The sequence below is a fragment of the Thalassophryne amazonica genome, chromosome 18, assembly GCF_902500255.1.
Source record: "Thalassophryne amazonica chromosome 18, fThaAma1.1, whole genome shotgun sequence".
Classification (NCBI taxonomy): domain Eukaryota; kingdom Metazoa; phylum Chordata; class Actinopteri; order Batrachoidiformes; family Batrachoididae; genus Thalassophryne; species Thalassophryne amazonica.
The window spans coordinates 56,834,665-56,851,640 of record NC_047120.1 but is presented as its reverse complement, the minus strand read 5'-3'; the positions used below and the strand labels follow the sequence as shown (position 1 = coordinate 56,851,640).

Here is a 16,976-nt window from a genome sequence, read left to right as displayed (position 1 = left end):
GGCCAGTTTGTTACATCAACACTAAATTCACTATCTGGTACAAGATACGGATCCACTAAACCAACTGCTACACATCTATCACGATAAATAGCTTTATCTCGAGGATTTAACGCATCGTAATAACTGGACATTCTCTCCATTTTTCTATCACGCGCCAGCCTCCTTGTAATCCAGAATGGAGACGGCACCTGTCCTGCAGCAAATCAGTCATGTGATTGAAAACCCTCTATAGTAAAAAGTCACATATTCTTGTGTAAATTCATGCAGCCTAAATCCATTCAAAGCCACAGTGAATGTCTTTTTCACAATGTCTTTATTACAATGAAAGACAGTCTAGATTAGTGAAAAAAAGTCACATAATCTTGTCTAAAATCCTGTTTGAACAGCAGAATGTTTATTTTCCAGGGAGAGAAAAATTCTTACCGTGTTTCCTGAGAGGGCACAGTTCACTTTTCCCATTTCTTTTATCTTTCAGGCGTGTTCATGAAGCCAGCGACAATTCCACGGATCTTTCTCGCCATCTTCTTTTTGTGCGACGTCGGGCCGTGACACAGACATGCTGCACAAATCTTTTAAAAACTTGAAAGCTCTAAAAGTTTGGGATGTCCACATGCTACATTTAGCTTAAGCGCCGCACAGGAGCCACACAGCGTTGCCGCAGCAACCAACCAGTCCTGCTTTACGACAACTGTTGTAACAGCTACACTTTGAGTGGCATTTTTCCTCCGCGAAACTCCGCGGAAACTGATATGTATCTGTAACACACAGATCAGTGTCCATAGACTTATAAAACTTACACAATGTCGTAAAAAAAGAGAACGCTTTGCGATAAGCATTTTAAAAACTCAGTGATGTTCACGATTAAAGAGTACATCAATAACACCCCACACCCCTCCCCATGATGAAATCCGCGGAGTTTTCACAGCCCTGCTTAATTATTCTTCTGTACATATTAAAACCAAGTCTGTAAATCTACCAAATATTTGCACTGACTGAAGAATTACACACAGCACCATTTAAAAAAATAAGTTTAAACAAGAACAAATTCCTCAATTCCACCTTTTACAGCTAATGAGAACAGGGGTGGGCATGAATGATGAAGACTGTGCAGACTTTCCTTACTGCTGATCACACCAGCAGATGTTTTGACGGATGATCAAGACTTTATGATAAAGTGAGGAGCACCACAGCACCCTGCATAGCCTGCCCCATCTACACCCTTCATGACACACCGTTTCCCCCTGCTGACGCAGCAGGTCGCAGATCAGCTGGAAGTCAAAAGTCTGCTGACCTGAGCATGGTGAAAATGTATCGAGGGCTGGCAGAGTCTTTGCCACCATGCAACCTGGTTCCAAACTGACCCAGAGGCTGCAACAAGTTCAAGTTGTTGCTTCCCACAAAGTTCTGGGCCAAACCAATGATGGTCATCATCAGGGACATCTGAAAAATAAAAACAAAGGAGATAATAGTATTAAGAGCACAACTAAATTTAGTTGGCAGTGTTCAAGATAACAGATGGCCTCTGACCAAGAACATGGTCAAACCCAAATCAACAAACTTCTGGCTTTTCCCCCCGATGGAGAAGATACTGCTACAGTGTTCCAACAAGACTCACAAATGGCATTCTATCGCCCTAGTGCACAGGGAAGAGGGATAGCTAAAGGGAAGCCAGTGTTTTGGTCTGAGATCTTAGTGCTTCAGTGCAACAGCAAGTTTCACAAAATAGTCTTCAAGCTATATGGAAATTGAAGGAGGTAATGTGAACTCAGCCAACTGCTAGGAAGCCATCATGGTAGCAACTGAACTAGCTGTTGCGGTAGAAAAGGTCAAATAACATTTAACAAGTGAGGTCAGCTTACAAATACAGTCAGGATTCACAGACATTTAACAAAATAAACAAATAGGTCCCTGAGAATGCTGATAATAGAGTCCTATTGACTAAGTTAACGCACCTCTCCATGGTGGTAGGCCGACATTTCAGCCACTGAGCCAGCTAGTTGAGCCACCTTCACTTCCCGCTTATCGTTCCTCTTGAAGCAACAGAACAGGACCTTCCTCTGGCCTGGTTTCAAACCTGTGATACAGGTTGCACAGTTGACAAATCTTAGTCCATTCTAGACTTCCTCTAGGATCTAAAGAATCTTATATATAGTCTGGGTTATTGTATCAGTTTTACACACCATCTACCAGACAGGGGATGGACCGCTCATTGTCAGAGTTGGAGAAAAGTACCAGCTCCTTATTCACAAAGTCATTGTAGGAGAGAGACTTGGTGGCCTGGCCATATAGGTAGTCCTGTATGGAGGCAACAAAATGCACATTAAATCATGAGATAATGATTTAAAAATAAATAAATAAGCCACTGAAAATTAATACATTTGGACATCACAGCCATGAAACGCTTACTTCAGGCAGGTTGTGCTCCCTACGCTGCCGCCTGTTAATCATGAAGGCGGTCAGCCACTCTTTTCGCTCTTCAATCTTCTTCTTGCTAAAGGCCTGGAAAAATGGTAAACGATTAAGTATGAACACTCACTACCAACAGTAGATAGACCAGTAACGTTGTCTTATAGGGTGTCCCAAAAAATATACAACATTTAAAACACTCAGTTTGACCCTTAAATGCTACAAACTTAATCACTTATGTTTCTTTTTTACTTGCAGAGACCCTGAAGTTTATGTTGATGCCAAGCAAGACTCAGGAAAATGCCAAGATTAACCATACTACAGCAAACAAAAACTATTGAGTTTTGGCACCAGACCAAGAGTGTCAAACAGGTGCAGCGACTTTATGCTAGACTGACAAAATGCAGGACCAATATCGACATTTGTATGAAAAACTTCAACCTTTCAGCTTTCTATTCAGCCATAAATTTATTTCATAGACATATGCTTTGACCATTTTCTTTGCTGATAAAATGCTGCATATTTTGTTGGGACACCCGATATATGTTTGTGGTCTCCAAAAGGTTTACAAAGTCACTTTAACCAGACATTGAGCTGAATGTAGGGATGTCTTACTAGGGTGATTGCTTCATCGTCTTCAGGTCCAGAGTACTTGAATGGAATACGGTGTCTCTGCATATCAGAGAAATACTCCTTTGCTTCTTGTGATGTGCTGGTTCCCAAACCTGGATGAACAAAGGTCAAAGCAAACCCCATTACAAACAACAACACAACACTCCGGACTACAGCCGCTGACATTCAATGGAATGAAGTTCTCGCTTACTTGTCTGATTTACTACCACACAGGGGTTTGCAACAAACCTTTGTAGTATTTGATTTTCCAAGATTTGTGATTTGGCTGGCTTTCCTTCCATGCATCAAATTCAGGAATACTGTAGAATGACAGCTGATTTTTCTTGTAAGATGCCTGAAGAGAAGAATGGAAGATAAATTTAAAAATCATTCTATCCCCTCACTGTATTGTTTCTGTAAAAAAATAAATAAATAAAAAAAAAAATATATATATATATATATATATATATGGAAAGAACAGAAAAAAGGGAGGATTGTGAGAAGCGTAAAGTTTGTTTTAATACAAATTATAGGACTGAAACAGCAGCTTCCCCTAGGAATCATTTTTGTTTAGTGTTTCGTCACCAGATGGCAGTTTTGTCCCACACAAAGAGACCCAGCGTTAGGTTACTTTAGGTTCACCAGGGGTTCCCATTAAATTATACCAGAGATTGTCTCATTACTGGAGTCTTTCCATAGTACTGAAATGATACATTCATCCAAGCAGAATATCAATAATCCATCTGAACTACATGCAGAGAACAATTTGTGCCTCAGTTCCAGTGGAAAACTTTAGATGAGTTCACTTTGAACCAAATTGGACTAAAACTTGTGAACATGACAAGACTTCTGAAAAGTCTGAACTGCTCTGTCCTTTTGGCAATGTTGTCTTTGACTACAAACATGGAGCATTAACAGAATGTCTCAATAGTTACTGTTGTCACAAGTCCTCACACCAGATTTGATAAGTAAATGCCGTCTGTGGATTGTAACAATAAATACATAATAATGGTCATATTAACTAGCTCAGACACACGGTTTATAAAAAGGATATACGGAAATTACATAATAATAGACTCAAACATTGTACCTGTTTACAATTTTTTTTTTTACCTTTTATTGCATTTTCAGGACAAAAATAAATAAAAGAAAATAAAGAAAATAAAGGAGTAAAGAATGGCTGCTAAAGGACCTTACATCAGTACAAAAATAGAAGTATCTATACAAAGAAACGGTTACATCTGGCAAGATATGTATTCCATTTTTCCCTAGTCTTTAAAGCATTGTTCATCTCAAGGTGTAAGTTAATTTTTCCATACAACATATTTCACCCATAACTGCAATCCAGCCATCATTTGATGGTGAGTTTACCTGCAGTCACTTCCGTGTGATGGCTTTCCTGCTTGTAGCCAAGATTACTTTGTAAAAGTATTTGTGTTGAGATTTCAGTCCATCTTGCATTTTGCCCAGGAATATGGTGGAATAACAATAACCAACTTCGATACCAAAAACTGCCCTTATTTCTCCAGTCAACTCTTGCCAATATGAATTAATTTGAATTCCAAAAATATATGAAAGTGGTCAGCCTTGGGAGATCCATACTTTCTCCAACAGTCCATCTGTCCCTGAAAGGCTCACCAATGAAATATCAGTTGTTTTACAATTGTCATGTAATTTTTTTATCATTCTGCAGAAGTATCTCCAAAGCCTTAAAACACAGCTACAAATCTACATCATGAAATCCTCTTATTTGTCTCTGACATTTAGTTTCTATTCCAGTCATTAATATGCCATTTTAAAGTAAAGGCACTTTTAAAAGAAATAACTTAAATGGCTCTATTAGGAGTACCTTGATGATCGGGGTGATGAACTCTTCCAGGAAGTTATGACGCAGCAGCGACGGCCAGTTATGATGGATAAAGTTGATCAACAAGCCCTTAATATGGGAGCCATCTTGATCCTATAAGAGTAAAACAGTCACCAATAAAATGACTAATAAAGACAAAATATCATGACACTTACAAACAAAACCATAGACACTCTTAAAATTCAGTACTGATAAAATGTTCTACAAAAACCAAGTGAATGTAACTCAGATAGTCCAACACATAGAAACAGTGATGTCTACATGATGAGTGAGGTTGTCAGCAGACCTGATCTGTCATAATCATGATCTTGCCATAACGCAGACTCTTGAGGGATTCTGGGTCACTGTAGTTTTTCTTGTACTGGAGACCCAGGATCTTAATGATGTTGTTAATTTCTGCGTTCTCCATAATCTGAGAAAAGATGAAACAATTTCTACACTCAGATGCTTGCTGAACGTTTTGGTAACCAGAGAGATAGAGAGGCTACCTCAACATATTTAATCTAACTAATTATAGTAAAATATATATTACATAGAAAGATGCAAATTTAATTTCAGCCATTTTACAAGGTTAGCCTCATGTTACAAGAACACTTATCTGTCTGACTCCCCCTTCTAAGATCAATAAGGCAGCTATCTGTCCAAATCCATCTAACCCACTTTGCGCTTCCTGCTTGAAAATATGCATCAGGAAAACTGAAGCAGCTTCCAGCTAACCACCGTGTAAAAAGCTGTGTGGGCCAAACCTGTTTGTATGTAGCCTCCCGAACATTGAGCATTTTTCCCCTGAGAGGAAAGACGCCATAGCGGTCCCTGCCGACCACGCCCAGCCCAGACACAGCCAGGGTCTTGGCTGAGTCTCCCTCGGTAAGAATCAGCGTGCACCCATCGGAATTCTTCCCACCTGCAAAAAGAATTTGTTGTCACTAGATGACGGTAAAAAAAAAAAAAAAAATCACTAGTCATCCAATAAAGCCAGACTAACGACTGTAAAAACATGCTGAACACGCTCTCTATTGAATACCTGCATCATTGGCATCATCGAGCTTGGGTACTCCTTTGATTTTTGTGTGTTTGACAGCTGAGCATTTCTTGTTAAGCTGCGACATAGCCTTAAACTTTACCCAGTTCATGATGCTTTCCACAATACCACAGGTGCTGGCCTGAAATGGATAATGAAGAGGAAGAAGGAACTCATTTACAGCTCCATGGTAATCGCTGGGGATTTATTTTTTTATCTGTATTAGCACCTGTTTAAAGAACTTGTCGCTGAGAACACAAGAAGACCCGAAGTTCTTGTGCTGCAATGTCATGTTCTCTTTGGTCTGAGAGTCAAAAGTGGGGTTCTCAATCAGGCAACTGACAAACAGCCACATGTGGTTCTTCACCTGGATGGAGAGGAATATAAAAATACAAATAAAAAAAGCTAAACCTTATACTCTATTCAGTACTGATCCAGCAAAGATTACAGCAAAGCAATCACAGCATTGCAATTTTGACAAAAATAAATAAATCTGCATTCCCAATAAGGTGACTGCACCTGGAAAGGCTTGACAGCCACCCCGGCTTTGTTCTTCTTCTTCACCACTTCAATCAACTTGCTAGCCACCTGGTCAGCCACGTAGTCAATATGTCTTCCTCCCTGGAGTCCAAAGAGCAAATTTAAGATACCATTTACATAATAAATGTCATGCATCTTAATTAATGTGACACAAATTGGCTGGGAGAGCAGCCAAATTTGTATTTAGCTGCCAAAGCAATATGGCTGCTTCAGTCAATGCTAAAAGGCTTAAAAGCTGGTCACAGATGTAAATTTAAACAAAACGTGAGAAAATGGTGTCCATATGACATTACAGAATACACAAGTGCTGTTTTATTAGTGTTGCCTGGAGGCCACAATCACGTCATGTCATTACCTTGGTCGTGGCGATACCGTTGACAAAGCTGACCTGCTGGAATCCTTTCTCACTCATACCGAGGCAGACCTCCCAGCGCTCGTTGACAACCTCATGGACCACAGTGATTTTATCACCCTGTTCATTCACTTTGTCGTTCACATACAGATCCACGTAACTACGGAAATCCGTAACCTGGAATGCAAGAACAGGGTGACTTAGTCTTAATGAGAGGATTAAAAGCCCAACACATATGTGCAATAAAAGTGTGAAGTCAGCTCAGTGCAATAAGTAGCTCAATCTAATATTAAATATCATCTAATGTGTCATTATTATTAACCTGTGCAGCCAAATAAAAGCTATTTCTGGGTTATTAGCCTGTTATCTTACGGGCAGCCTCTTGCTGTTGAAGAAAACACGGACACCCTTTGTGGACCCGGCGATGTCATAGGCCCTCCTCGTCATCAAAGCCACAGTGTCTTTGTCCAGGACACTCATCTTGAATTTGCTCAGGTCAGGCTGGAAAGTGATGCAGGTGTATTCATCTCCGTCAAAGCGTTTGATGACGGCATCTCCTGTTCTGGCCATGTTGTCATACCAGGTCTGTGAAAATGTTTTGTTGCAAAAAAAAAAAAAATTGTTCTCCCCTTGCACAAAAGGTGACACAAAGCAATAAGGTTTAATCTCATTTTCACCTGTTTGAAGATCTTTTTCGAGTCTCTGCAGGCGGTTTCTACGGTGAACTTTGTACTGAAGATATTGCAAAGCTTTGCACCATACCCATTACGTCCACCTAAACAACAAGCATTTTCAGATATGGATTAAGATTCTAGTCTCCTGTTATTTTACTGGCTGTGATAACATAAAAATCAGCTTCAGTGTTGAGACATCAGGATGCAACACTTCCACAGGGCACAAGACCTCAGTTTATATCAATCTTAATACTATAAAGTGCACATTTTGACACAATTAAACTACTCTCTGCAATGCCCCAAACATTTGTCCCAAGATAGATTCAGATTCAATTTATTATTATACCCTTGGGTAAAATTAGTTTACAGTGAGTGAGTCATCTCGTTTGGTAAACACACAGCAAAACACCGAACAAGACAAAGCGACAACAGTGCTAAAAAGCTAAAAGAACCACAAGGACGGCCCCAAAATAGAATAAAAGCAAGATGAGATAAAACATCAGTAGATAAAAAGTTTAAAAACATATACCGAGCCAAAAGGATAACAAACTAAATAAATAAATAAAAATGTGCTGTTCATAAAAACAAGGTAAAAGAGACTATACAAAAAATAAATACAAAAGTTATATTTAAGTTTCTGTTACTGATGGCTGCTGGTACAAAACTGTTTTTGTAGCGTTTAGTTTTACAAGCTGGTACCCTGAACCTCCGACCTGAGGGGAGCAGCTGAAACTCACTATGAAGAGGGTGGGAGTCGTCTCTCAAAATTGAACCAGCTATCCTCTGTACCTGTTTGATATACAGGGATTCTGGCTGAAGCTGAGCCTCTCCAATCAGCTTGCTCGACCATTTCACAGTTTGGTTTAGACAATTTTTGTTTTTGAGGGACACGCTTCCAAACCATGAAACAAGACAGGATAAAACTGATTCTATAAAAGCACGATAAAACAAGGTCAGCATGGTTCTGTCAATGTTAAAAGTGGACAGTTTCCTCAAACAACAGAGGCGCTGGCGTCCCTTTTTGTACACAGCGTCACAGTTTGCCTCAAAGTTCAGTTTGTCATCAATGACAGTTCCAAGATATTTATATGTGCTGACACACTCCACTGTCTGACCTTTTAAAACTGTTGCCTCTTGACTGGGAGCACTATTTTTACAAAAGTCAATAATCATGTCTTTTGTTTTAGAGATGTTCATCTCAAGAAAAGACTTACTGCACCAGTCAAGAAAATCAGTGACAACTGGGCCGAGACTCCTATCATTGTCTTTCAGCAGGCTGACAATAACTGTGTCACCTGCGTACTTTAAAATCATTCTATCCTCTCTGCTGCTACAGAACGTTTGTATAGAGGATGAACAAAAGTGGAGAGAGCACACATCCTTGTGGGGAACCAGTGGAGGATATAACCTGATCCGAAACAGTTCCGTTCACTCTCACTCTGTGTCCTGCCAGTTAAAAAAAATTCAAAATCCAGCCCACAAGATTGTTACTTACTTTAATACACTCAACAAAAATATAAACGCAACACTTTTGGTTTTGCTCCCATTTTGTATGAGATGAACTCAAAGATCTAAAACTTTTTCCACATACACAATATCACCATTTCCCTTAAATATTGTTCACAAACCAGTCTAAATCCATGATAGTGAGCACTTCTCCTTTGCTGAGATAATCCATCCCACCTCACAGATGTGCCATATCAAGATGCTGATTAGACACCATGATTAGTGCACAGGTGTGCCTTAGACTGCCCACAATAAAAGGCAGTTTTGTTTTACTGGGGGGGGGGATACCAGTCAGTATCTGGTGTGACCACCATTTTCCTCATGCAGTGCAACACATCTCCCTCACATAGAGTTGATCAGGTTGTCAATTGTGGCCTCTAGAATGTTGGTCCACTCCTCTTCAATGGCTGTGCGAAGTTGCTGGATATTGGCAGGAACTGGTACACGCTGTCGTATACGCCGGTCCAGAGCATCCCAAACATGCTCAATGGGTGACATGTCCGGTGAGTATGCCGGCCATGCAAGAACTGGGACATTTTCAGCTTCCAAGAATTGTGTACAGATCCTTGCAACATGGGGCCGTGCATTATCCTGCTGCAACATGAGGTGATGTTCTTGGATGTATGGCACAACAATGGGCCTCAGGATCTCGTCACGGTATCTCTGTGCATTCAAAATGCCATCAATAAAATGCACCTGTGTTCTTCGTCCATAACAGATGCCTGCCCATACCATAACCCCACCGCCACCACGGGCCACTCCATCCACAACACTGACATCAGAAAACCACTCACCCACACAACTCCACACACGCTGTCTGCCATCTGCCCTGGACAGTGTGAACCGGGATTCATCCGTGAAGAGAACACCTCTTCAACGTGCCAAACGCCAGCGAATGTGAGCATTTGCCCACTCAAGTCGGTTACGACGACGAACTGGAGTCAGGTAGAGACCCCGATGCGGACGACGAGCTTCCCTGAGACGGTTTCTGACAGTTTGTGCAGAAATTCTTTGGTTATGCAAACCGACTGTTTCAGCAGCTGTCCGAGTGGCTGGTCTCAGACGATCTTGGAGGTGAACATGCTGGATGTGGAGGTCCTGGGCTGGTGTGGTTACACGTGGTCTGCGGTTGTGAGGCTGGTTGGATGTACTGCCAAATTCTCTGAAACGCCTTTGGAGACAGCTTATGGTAGAGAAATGAACATTCAATACACGAGCAACAGCTCTGGTTGACATTCCTGCTGTCACCATGCCAACTGCACGCTGCCTCAAATCTTGCGACATCTGTGGCATTGTGCTGAGTGATAAAACTGCACCTTTCAGAGTGGCCTTTTATTGTGGGCAGTCTTAGGCACACCTGTGCACTAATCATGGTGTCTAATCAGCATCTTGATATGGCACACCTGTGAGGTGGGATGGATTATCTCAGCAAAGGAGAAGTGCTCACTATCACAGATTTAGACTGGTTTGTGAACAATATTTGAGGGAAATGGTGATATTGTGTATGTTGAAAAAGTTTTAGATCTTTGACTTCATCTCATACAAAATGGGAGCAAAACCAAAACTGTTGCGTTTATATTTTTGTTGAGTGTATGATCTAAAAGCCTCAAGGCTAACACATGGGGCTGGATTGTGTTAAAAGCAGATGAAAAGTCAATAAATAAAAGTCTTGCATGTGTTCCTTTCCCCCCCAGATGTTAAAAAAGCAAATTTAATAAAGTGACTGTAGCATCTTCTACTCCTCTGTTGGGCCTATAAGTGAATTGCATGGGATCAAGGTCATGTTCCGTTGTCTTCAAGATTTCAGATCTTACAAGTTTCTCAAAATATTTCATGACAATCGATGTTAGTGCGATTGGTCTGAAATCATTGAGGGTCTTGGGAGAACAGATTTTTGGCACAGGGATAATAACAGCATCCTTCCAGACTCTTGGGACGTGCTGCATCTTTAAAGACTGACTAAAAATGTACTGAAAAATAGAGCTCAGCTCTTTCCCACATGATTTCAGCAAATGGCCACAAATATTATCAGAACCACAGCTTTTGCTTGGTTTGAGGGAACAGAAGGATTTTTCAACATCCTTCTAGGAAATAAAAAAGTGCTGATTGTCACACACTTTATGACTCACTTCCTGTATTTCCTGACTAAATTCAAAAACATCAAAACGTGTATAAAAACAGTTAAGAGCATTTGCAAATTCAAAATTAGACTGGAAGCAATCAAAAGAGATGGTCCTGCTGGCTTTAGTGTTGGAAGCCTGCAATGGCGTTCATGCTTGACCAAGCAGATCCAAGATTATTCATCGCCATCTTATTCTCCAGCTTCATTTTATAGTCCTGTTTTGCTTTTAAAATCCCAATTTTCACCTCCTTAGTGGCTGTATGCCGCTCAGAGGCTGATCCATGTTTAAAAGCAAGTCTCTTGGCCTGTATACAAGCCTTAACTGACCTCGTGACCCATGGCTTATTATTGGGAAATATTTTCACACGCCTACAGGGAATGATCATATCCCTGCAAAAAGTGGAATACGAAGAAACTACGCCAGCAAGTTCATCAAGATTGTCACTGCAAGCTTCTTTGAACATGACCCAATCAGTGCAGTAGTAGCAGTCCTTAGGCAAAGCACAGCCTCCTCTGTCCAGTCCTTAATGTCTCGCATATGTAACAGTTCTATATGTAAGAAGGAGATGGACACAGTTGTGATTCCCCGAACCCAGGGGGGGCATTGGGAGAGATTTATATGCCTCCTTGATGGACCCATAACAAATATCAATAATTTTATCCCTTCTGGTTGGGCAGGTTGCATATTGATAAAAGTCAGGTAGTGTCTTTTTAAGGGAGACATGGTTGAAATTGCCCAGTAAAAAGATCGGTACATCAGGTGAGACAGACTGCAGTTTCTGCACCACGTCATGGATGACACTGCAGGCAGAAGAGGCGTTTGCTTTTGGGTGTAAGTAAACTGTTGATGTAAACAGATAGAATATTTTACTGCAAAAACATATATATATATATTTTCCTGCATTGCACAGCATACTCACTAGCCCCATTAAAATCACAGTTCAGGAATTTAATTTATTTTCAGATCAATGAAAAACATTAAATGGACAACTATCTTCATGGCTTGCTTTAGAGATGCATCTTTACAGCTTTATAACCAGCTGTAAAGATACTGTAAAGCTTAGCTTCACATGCTTCTTGAAGAACTTTAGTGATAAACTGGCAATCATGCAGGACTGTTGTATTTTATATAAACAAATCTGTTACATGTATTAATGTCTGTAAGCAGAGATTCATCAACAAGAGAGAAGATAATCGGTATTCCACAGTTCATCTTACCGGTGACTTTCTTCTCATCATCGTCATAGTTACTGGAGGTGAGGAGCTGTCCAAAGATGAGAGCTGGCACGTAGACCTTCTCCACCTTGTGCTCCACAACAGGAATACCCTTCCCATTATTCCAGATACTGATGGTGTTGTTTTCACTACAATAAGGGGGAAAAATATGATGGTTTACATGTAAAAGCAAACAGTGGTAGGACGAAATGATAATTTGAGGTGTCAATTGGCTTTGTAATACTGTACTCACACATCAATGGTGACTTTGATGCAGGACATGTTCTTATCTCTCTGTTTGTTGTCTGCTGCATTCACTGTGAAAACAACAGTAAACTGGTTATTTCAGTGTTTCAAACACACTATGTGATGGCACGCATTTTTTTACACATTGATTTTAAGGATTTTTTAAGACAAACAGCAGCTGCTCACTCACCAAGGATCTCATCAAAGATCTTGTAAAGCCCTGGCACAAAGGTGACATCACGGCAGTTCATTCCAACATCTTCATCATACACCCACATTTGCTGTGGAAAGAAAATCAAATATTTATCAAACCACTGGCACAAACGTGACATCATGACAGTTTAATCTGCAATCTTCATTATACACCCACACTTGCTGCGGACAGACAACAAGCAATGATTTATCTGTAATGAATTAAATTAGGCTACACTGTGTAGGCAAAAATTTCAGCAAAGCAATCATTGCTGTAAGAGGTCTTACTTGGGTGACAGGCTCCACGGAGCCGATGTAGGTGTCCGGCCGGAGCAAGATGTGCTCCAGCTGTGTCTTCTTCTGATAGATCCTCTCCACAGACAGTCGCTTTGGATCCTTCTTCGTCTTCTCCAGCATTTTATTCTCAAAGAAGTTCTGTCAAAGACAAACAAGTATATTTTATGTGGACACATGGCAACAGCACCCCTCCCCAAATTACAAATAACATATGAAAACATGACTAACATGTCAATGCTCTCACTCCTCATTGCTAGTCTAAGTGCATCCAGACTCTCTTGGAGACAAAACCCCAGACAATGGAATAACCCTGTGCAATCCAAAAAGTGATTCAATCCAACATGAAGTTGTGACTGGTGATGCACCAGACAAAAAACTTGCACTCCAGACTGGAAAGCTTGTTGTTGGTAGAGAAGCGTCATACATTTCCCCACAAAATCTGCATCAGTGCAAAATAACAGCTCAATAAATAAATAAAAAAAAAAAAAAAAAATTAAAAATCGCCAGCTGCATGATTTAATAATAATTTCCTTTATTGTCATTGTACTCGTTTCTGCTTAAAACTGATTTTAGAATTATTTAAGAGGTTTTACTTTGTCATCTGATGGTTAATAATAACATTATTCCCTTTTGTAGCGGGATGAAGGTCCCGGGTCCCAATTGAAAAGACGTTCCCGCTAGCTTGGCTAAAGGGGAGTTCCCCTTTGGCTGACCTGGTAGAGGAACGGTCTTTTGTGCGAGCCGCATGGGTTCGATCCCCACCGTCGTCCCGGCCACGAAGGTCCTCCTGCTTCAATCTGGCGTCATGAACAGGTAAGTTCACTTTGATAAGTAGTCAGACTCGGATGCACCGGTGTTGCACTCTGATCAGTCCCCCATCTTTTATTATGAAATAATGCTGAATTTATGTGGAAATGATAGTTTCAGACGTTTCATAGATCTGTCGCTGAGATAGATGACTGGAGTGCAGTTTTAAGCAGAAACAAGGTGATAATCGGTGAATTCCTGCTGATGCTCCAAAATGGCGCATGAGCAGTGAAGGCAGGGGGACCGATCAGACAGGGAACAGCTCTGACTGTGACACAAGCACTCGTGGACCAACTCCAGATGTAGAGATACTGCCTTGGTCAGGGGCAGAGAAAGTAGCAGACCCTAAATAATAGGACTGCAACAAAAAATTATTTGGATCATCGATGAATCTGATGGGGTTTCGACACAATTAATCAGATTACCGGGGAATTTTTTAAAAATGTGCCAGTGAAACAATTTTTCTCTCCTTCCATCACTTTATTTAACAACAGAACATTATTTGAAAACTTAAAATACTTGAAAATCAACAAATCATCAAATGTCCCTTGGGTGTTGAAATATAAAATAATAAAGAATAAAACAGTTTATAATAAAGAACAAAAATAATTATTTCAAATGACACTGCTTTATCAAAGTGCTGAGTTGCCATAAAACAACACTGAAACATATAAATGTTATAAAATATATGGTGAAAAAATAGGTATTTTTGTTGCTGCAAATGAGCAATTAGCATAACTAGTTAACCATAAAACCTAAATCAAAAACTGTAGCCTGACTCATTATATGTGCAACATTCTCTGTATAACTTGTAAACTATGTGGTCATTTCACAATGACACATGTGACTCATGTCTCTATCTCTAAAATTGTATTGTAGCATTATTAGTTATTATTACTATTATTATTGTTGCTATTATTATTAATATATAAATAAAAATAAATAAAAAATAAAATAATTTGTAATACATTTGACTTTTTTACGACAATAAACGCTGAGCCATTAATTATTATACAGAAAACAAATGCACAAACATGCTGAAATGCCAGCAGCTTAATGCTAACTTTAACACTGAAAACGCCATAGACATGCTAACATGTTAGCATCAGCGTTAGCATAAAATACATCTATCAACTGTTTCAGAGGACTATAACAGGTCAGTTTAACATAAAAAAGGTAAACATTCCTCAGACATATGCTCTTTAGGGTTTTAGTGGAGAAAAATTAAGATAAAGTGAAATAAAACAAATGAAACCAACGAAGCAGCAGCTCGAAGCACTCCTTCATTGGTTCAAGATTCAAAGCAAAGCTCGGTTGATTATATGGAAGAAACGAAACATTTGCGGTAAAACAAAGTTATTTAGCAACTAATCGATGACTAAATTAGTTGACAACTATTTTAATAATCGATTTTAATCGATTAACTCCATTAGTTGTTTCAGCTCTACTAAATAAGCATGTTTTTGATTGTGGGAGGAAACCGGAGTGCCGAGGAAACCCACTCAGACAGAGGGAGAACATGCAAACTCCATACACAAAGGGCAGGAAATGATCCCACAAACTTCTTGCCGAGAGGCAGCAGTGCTAAACACTAATCCACCATGCAATACCTCAAAAAGCCAGTCTCTACCTGTACATCTGCAAGTTTATTTCTGAGGATCTGTGCAAAATATTACCTATATGCTACTTACTACAATTCATCCACAGTCAAAACATCTTCCCCGCAAACTTAAACTTTCCACTCTGTCTTGCACTACGTAGTTTCTCCAGTCATAGGTACAATAGGTAGTCATGGGTGACTTGGTGGCTTCCCTCATTAGTCAGTCACCAAGTTAAGAAATGTCTACTACAATAAGGGTTTTTTCAGCTACTCTTAAAATGAAGGGAAGAATGCAAATGGCCGCAATTATGAAATGGTCAATTATTTTTTTGAACCGCTTGAAAATAGCCACTTCCTTGAATAAAAGCAGACAGTCTATGCTGCAGGATCATGATGTTTGATTCCAATTCCATTGTGGTGGTGTACAAAGGTAAAACCACACAAACTGTTACTAAATACTTATGGACCTGACTAAAACCAGTAGTAAGCAGTGGGGGGGAAACAACAAACTTTTAAAGAAAACATTAAGCGAAAATGTACATTTCAGAATCAGAATCACTTTATTGTCGTTATACAGTGTATAATGAAATTGCAATTGACTCCTTATAAAAAATATAATATGCAGATAAAAACGGTATGCACAATGCTAAATGTGCAGTGCAGCTGTATAACACTTCGCTGTGCAAAATTTCATCTGAGGAAGAGAAGTGTAATTTGCACATTATCTAATCAATCTACTGCAGGACACTGAATAAATAAATAAACTATGACTTTGTAACCTTCTGTTTTTCGCCATAACGGTCGTTAACTTAGTTATGATGCTAACACCAGTTAGCTGCGGCGCCTTAAGTTTATCGCAGCAACGAAAACTGTACTTTACCTTCAGCGGTTCCGCCATTTTTGTTGTATTTATTAATAACTATCAAGGACTTGAGTTTGTAACCAACTCGCCAACTTAACGTCTAAGAATCGTATGCGTCGGGTGTCCAAGGTAAAATTTAAAAATTCGGAGGTCTTCACGCGGCAATGATATGGACCAATCAAAAGGAAGCTTCTCTGCACTCCTCGAATGAGAAATTTAATCCCGCCCATTTCAAGAAAGACAGCCAATCTGTGATTTTACAAGAGGCGCGCTTTGGGCCGTAGCCAGCCAACCAGATTCCAAAACAGAATACAATAGAAGCAAGTTTTTTAAAAATAAATAAATGTTTTTGTTGTTGTTGTTTTTTTTAATTTTCATAAAAGAGACCGTTCACATAGATTTTGTAATGATGTGCCAGTACTGCAATCACCATTATATTCTTCACACATATTTTTTTTTTTCCAGCAGATGTTACACTTCTCAAATGTAGGACAGGAAATAAATGTTAGAAAACAGGGACAAAAATTTTTTTTTAATCCCATGACGTTCCTTGGGCCAAAGACACCACCATATTCAATGATAGATATTCAGTAGGGATCCATCGATACCACTTTTTTCCAGACCAAATACATTTTGGTACTCACCGATACCGAATAC

The 16,976-nt window shown here is 39.7% G+C and overlaps 1 protein-coding gene across 1 annotated transcript in view; it reads right to left on the bottom strand.

Annotated features, from left to right (window-relative positions):
- top2a (DNA topoisomerase II alpha) overlaps positions 1-16,429 on the bottom strand; it is a 31,713-nt gene extending 15,284 nt beyond the window's left edge. The window contains exons 1-20 of the mRNA XM_034193913.1: positions 16,338-16,429; positions 13,042-13,188; positions 12,752-12,842; positions 12,569-12,632; positions 12,319-12,464; positions 7,476-7,573; positions 7,171-7,383; positions 6,802-6,975; positions 6,426-6,527; positions 6,136-6,273; positions 5,910-6,048; positions 5,632-5,789; positions 5,172-5,297; positions 4,868-4,978; positions 3,268-3,373; positions 3,022-3,131; positions 2,407-2,499; positions 2,181-2,295; positions 1,953-2,074; positions 1,292-1,440 (exon numbers count right to left, since the gene is read on the bottom strand). Coding sequence (XP_034049804.1) covers positions 1,292-1,440; positions 1,953-2,074; positions 2,181-2,295; positions 2,407-2,499; positions 3,022-3,131; positions 3,268-3,373; positions 4,868-4,978; positions 5,172-5,297; positions 5,632-5,789; positions 5,910-6,048; positions 6,136-6,273; positions 6,426-6,527; positions 6,802-6,975; positions 7,171-7,383; positions 7,476-7,573; positions 12,319-12,464; positions 12,569-12,632; positions 12,752-12,842; positions 13,042-13,188; positions 16,338-16,355 — 2,420 coding nt within the window. The 5' untranslated portion in view covers positions 16,356-16,429. The remainder of the gene's footprint in view (positions 1-1,291; positions 1,441-1,952; positions 2,075-2,180; positions 2,296-2,406; positions 2,500-3,021; positions 3,132-3,267; positions 3,374-4,867; positions 4,979-5,171; positions 5,298-5,631; positions 5,790-5,909; positions 6,049-6,135; positions 6,274-6,425; positions 6,528-6,801; positions 6,976-7,170; positions 7,384-7,475; positions 7,574-12,318; positions 12,465-12,568; positions 12,633-12,751; positions 12,843-13,041; positions 13,189-16,337) is intronic.
- Positions 16,430-16,976: the final 547 nt, after the last annotated feature.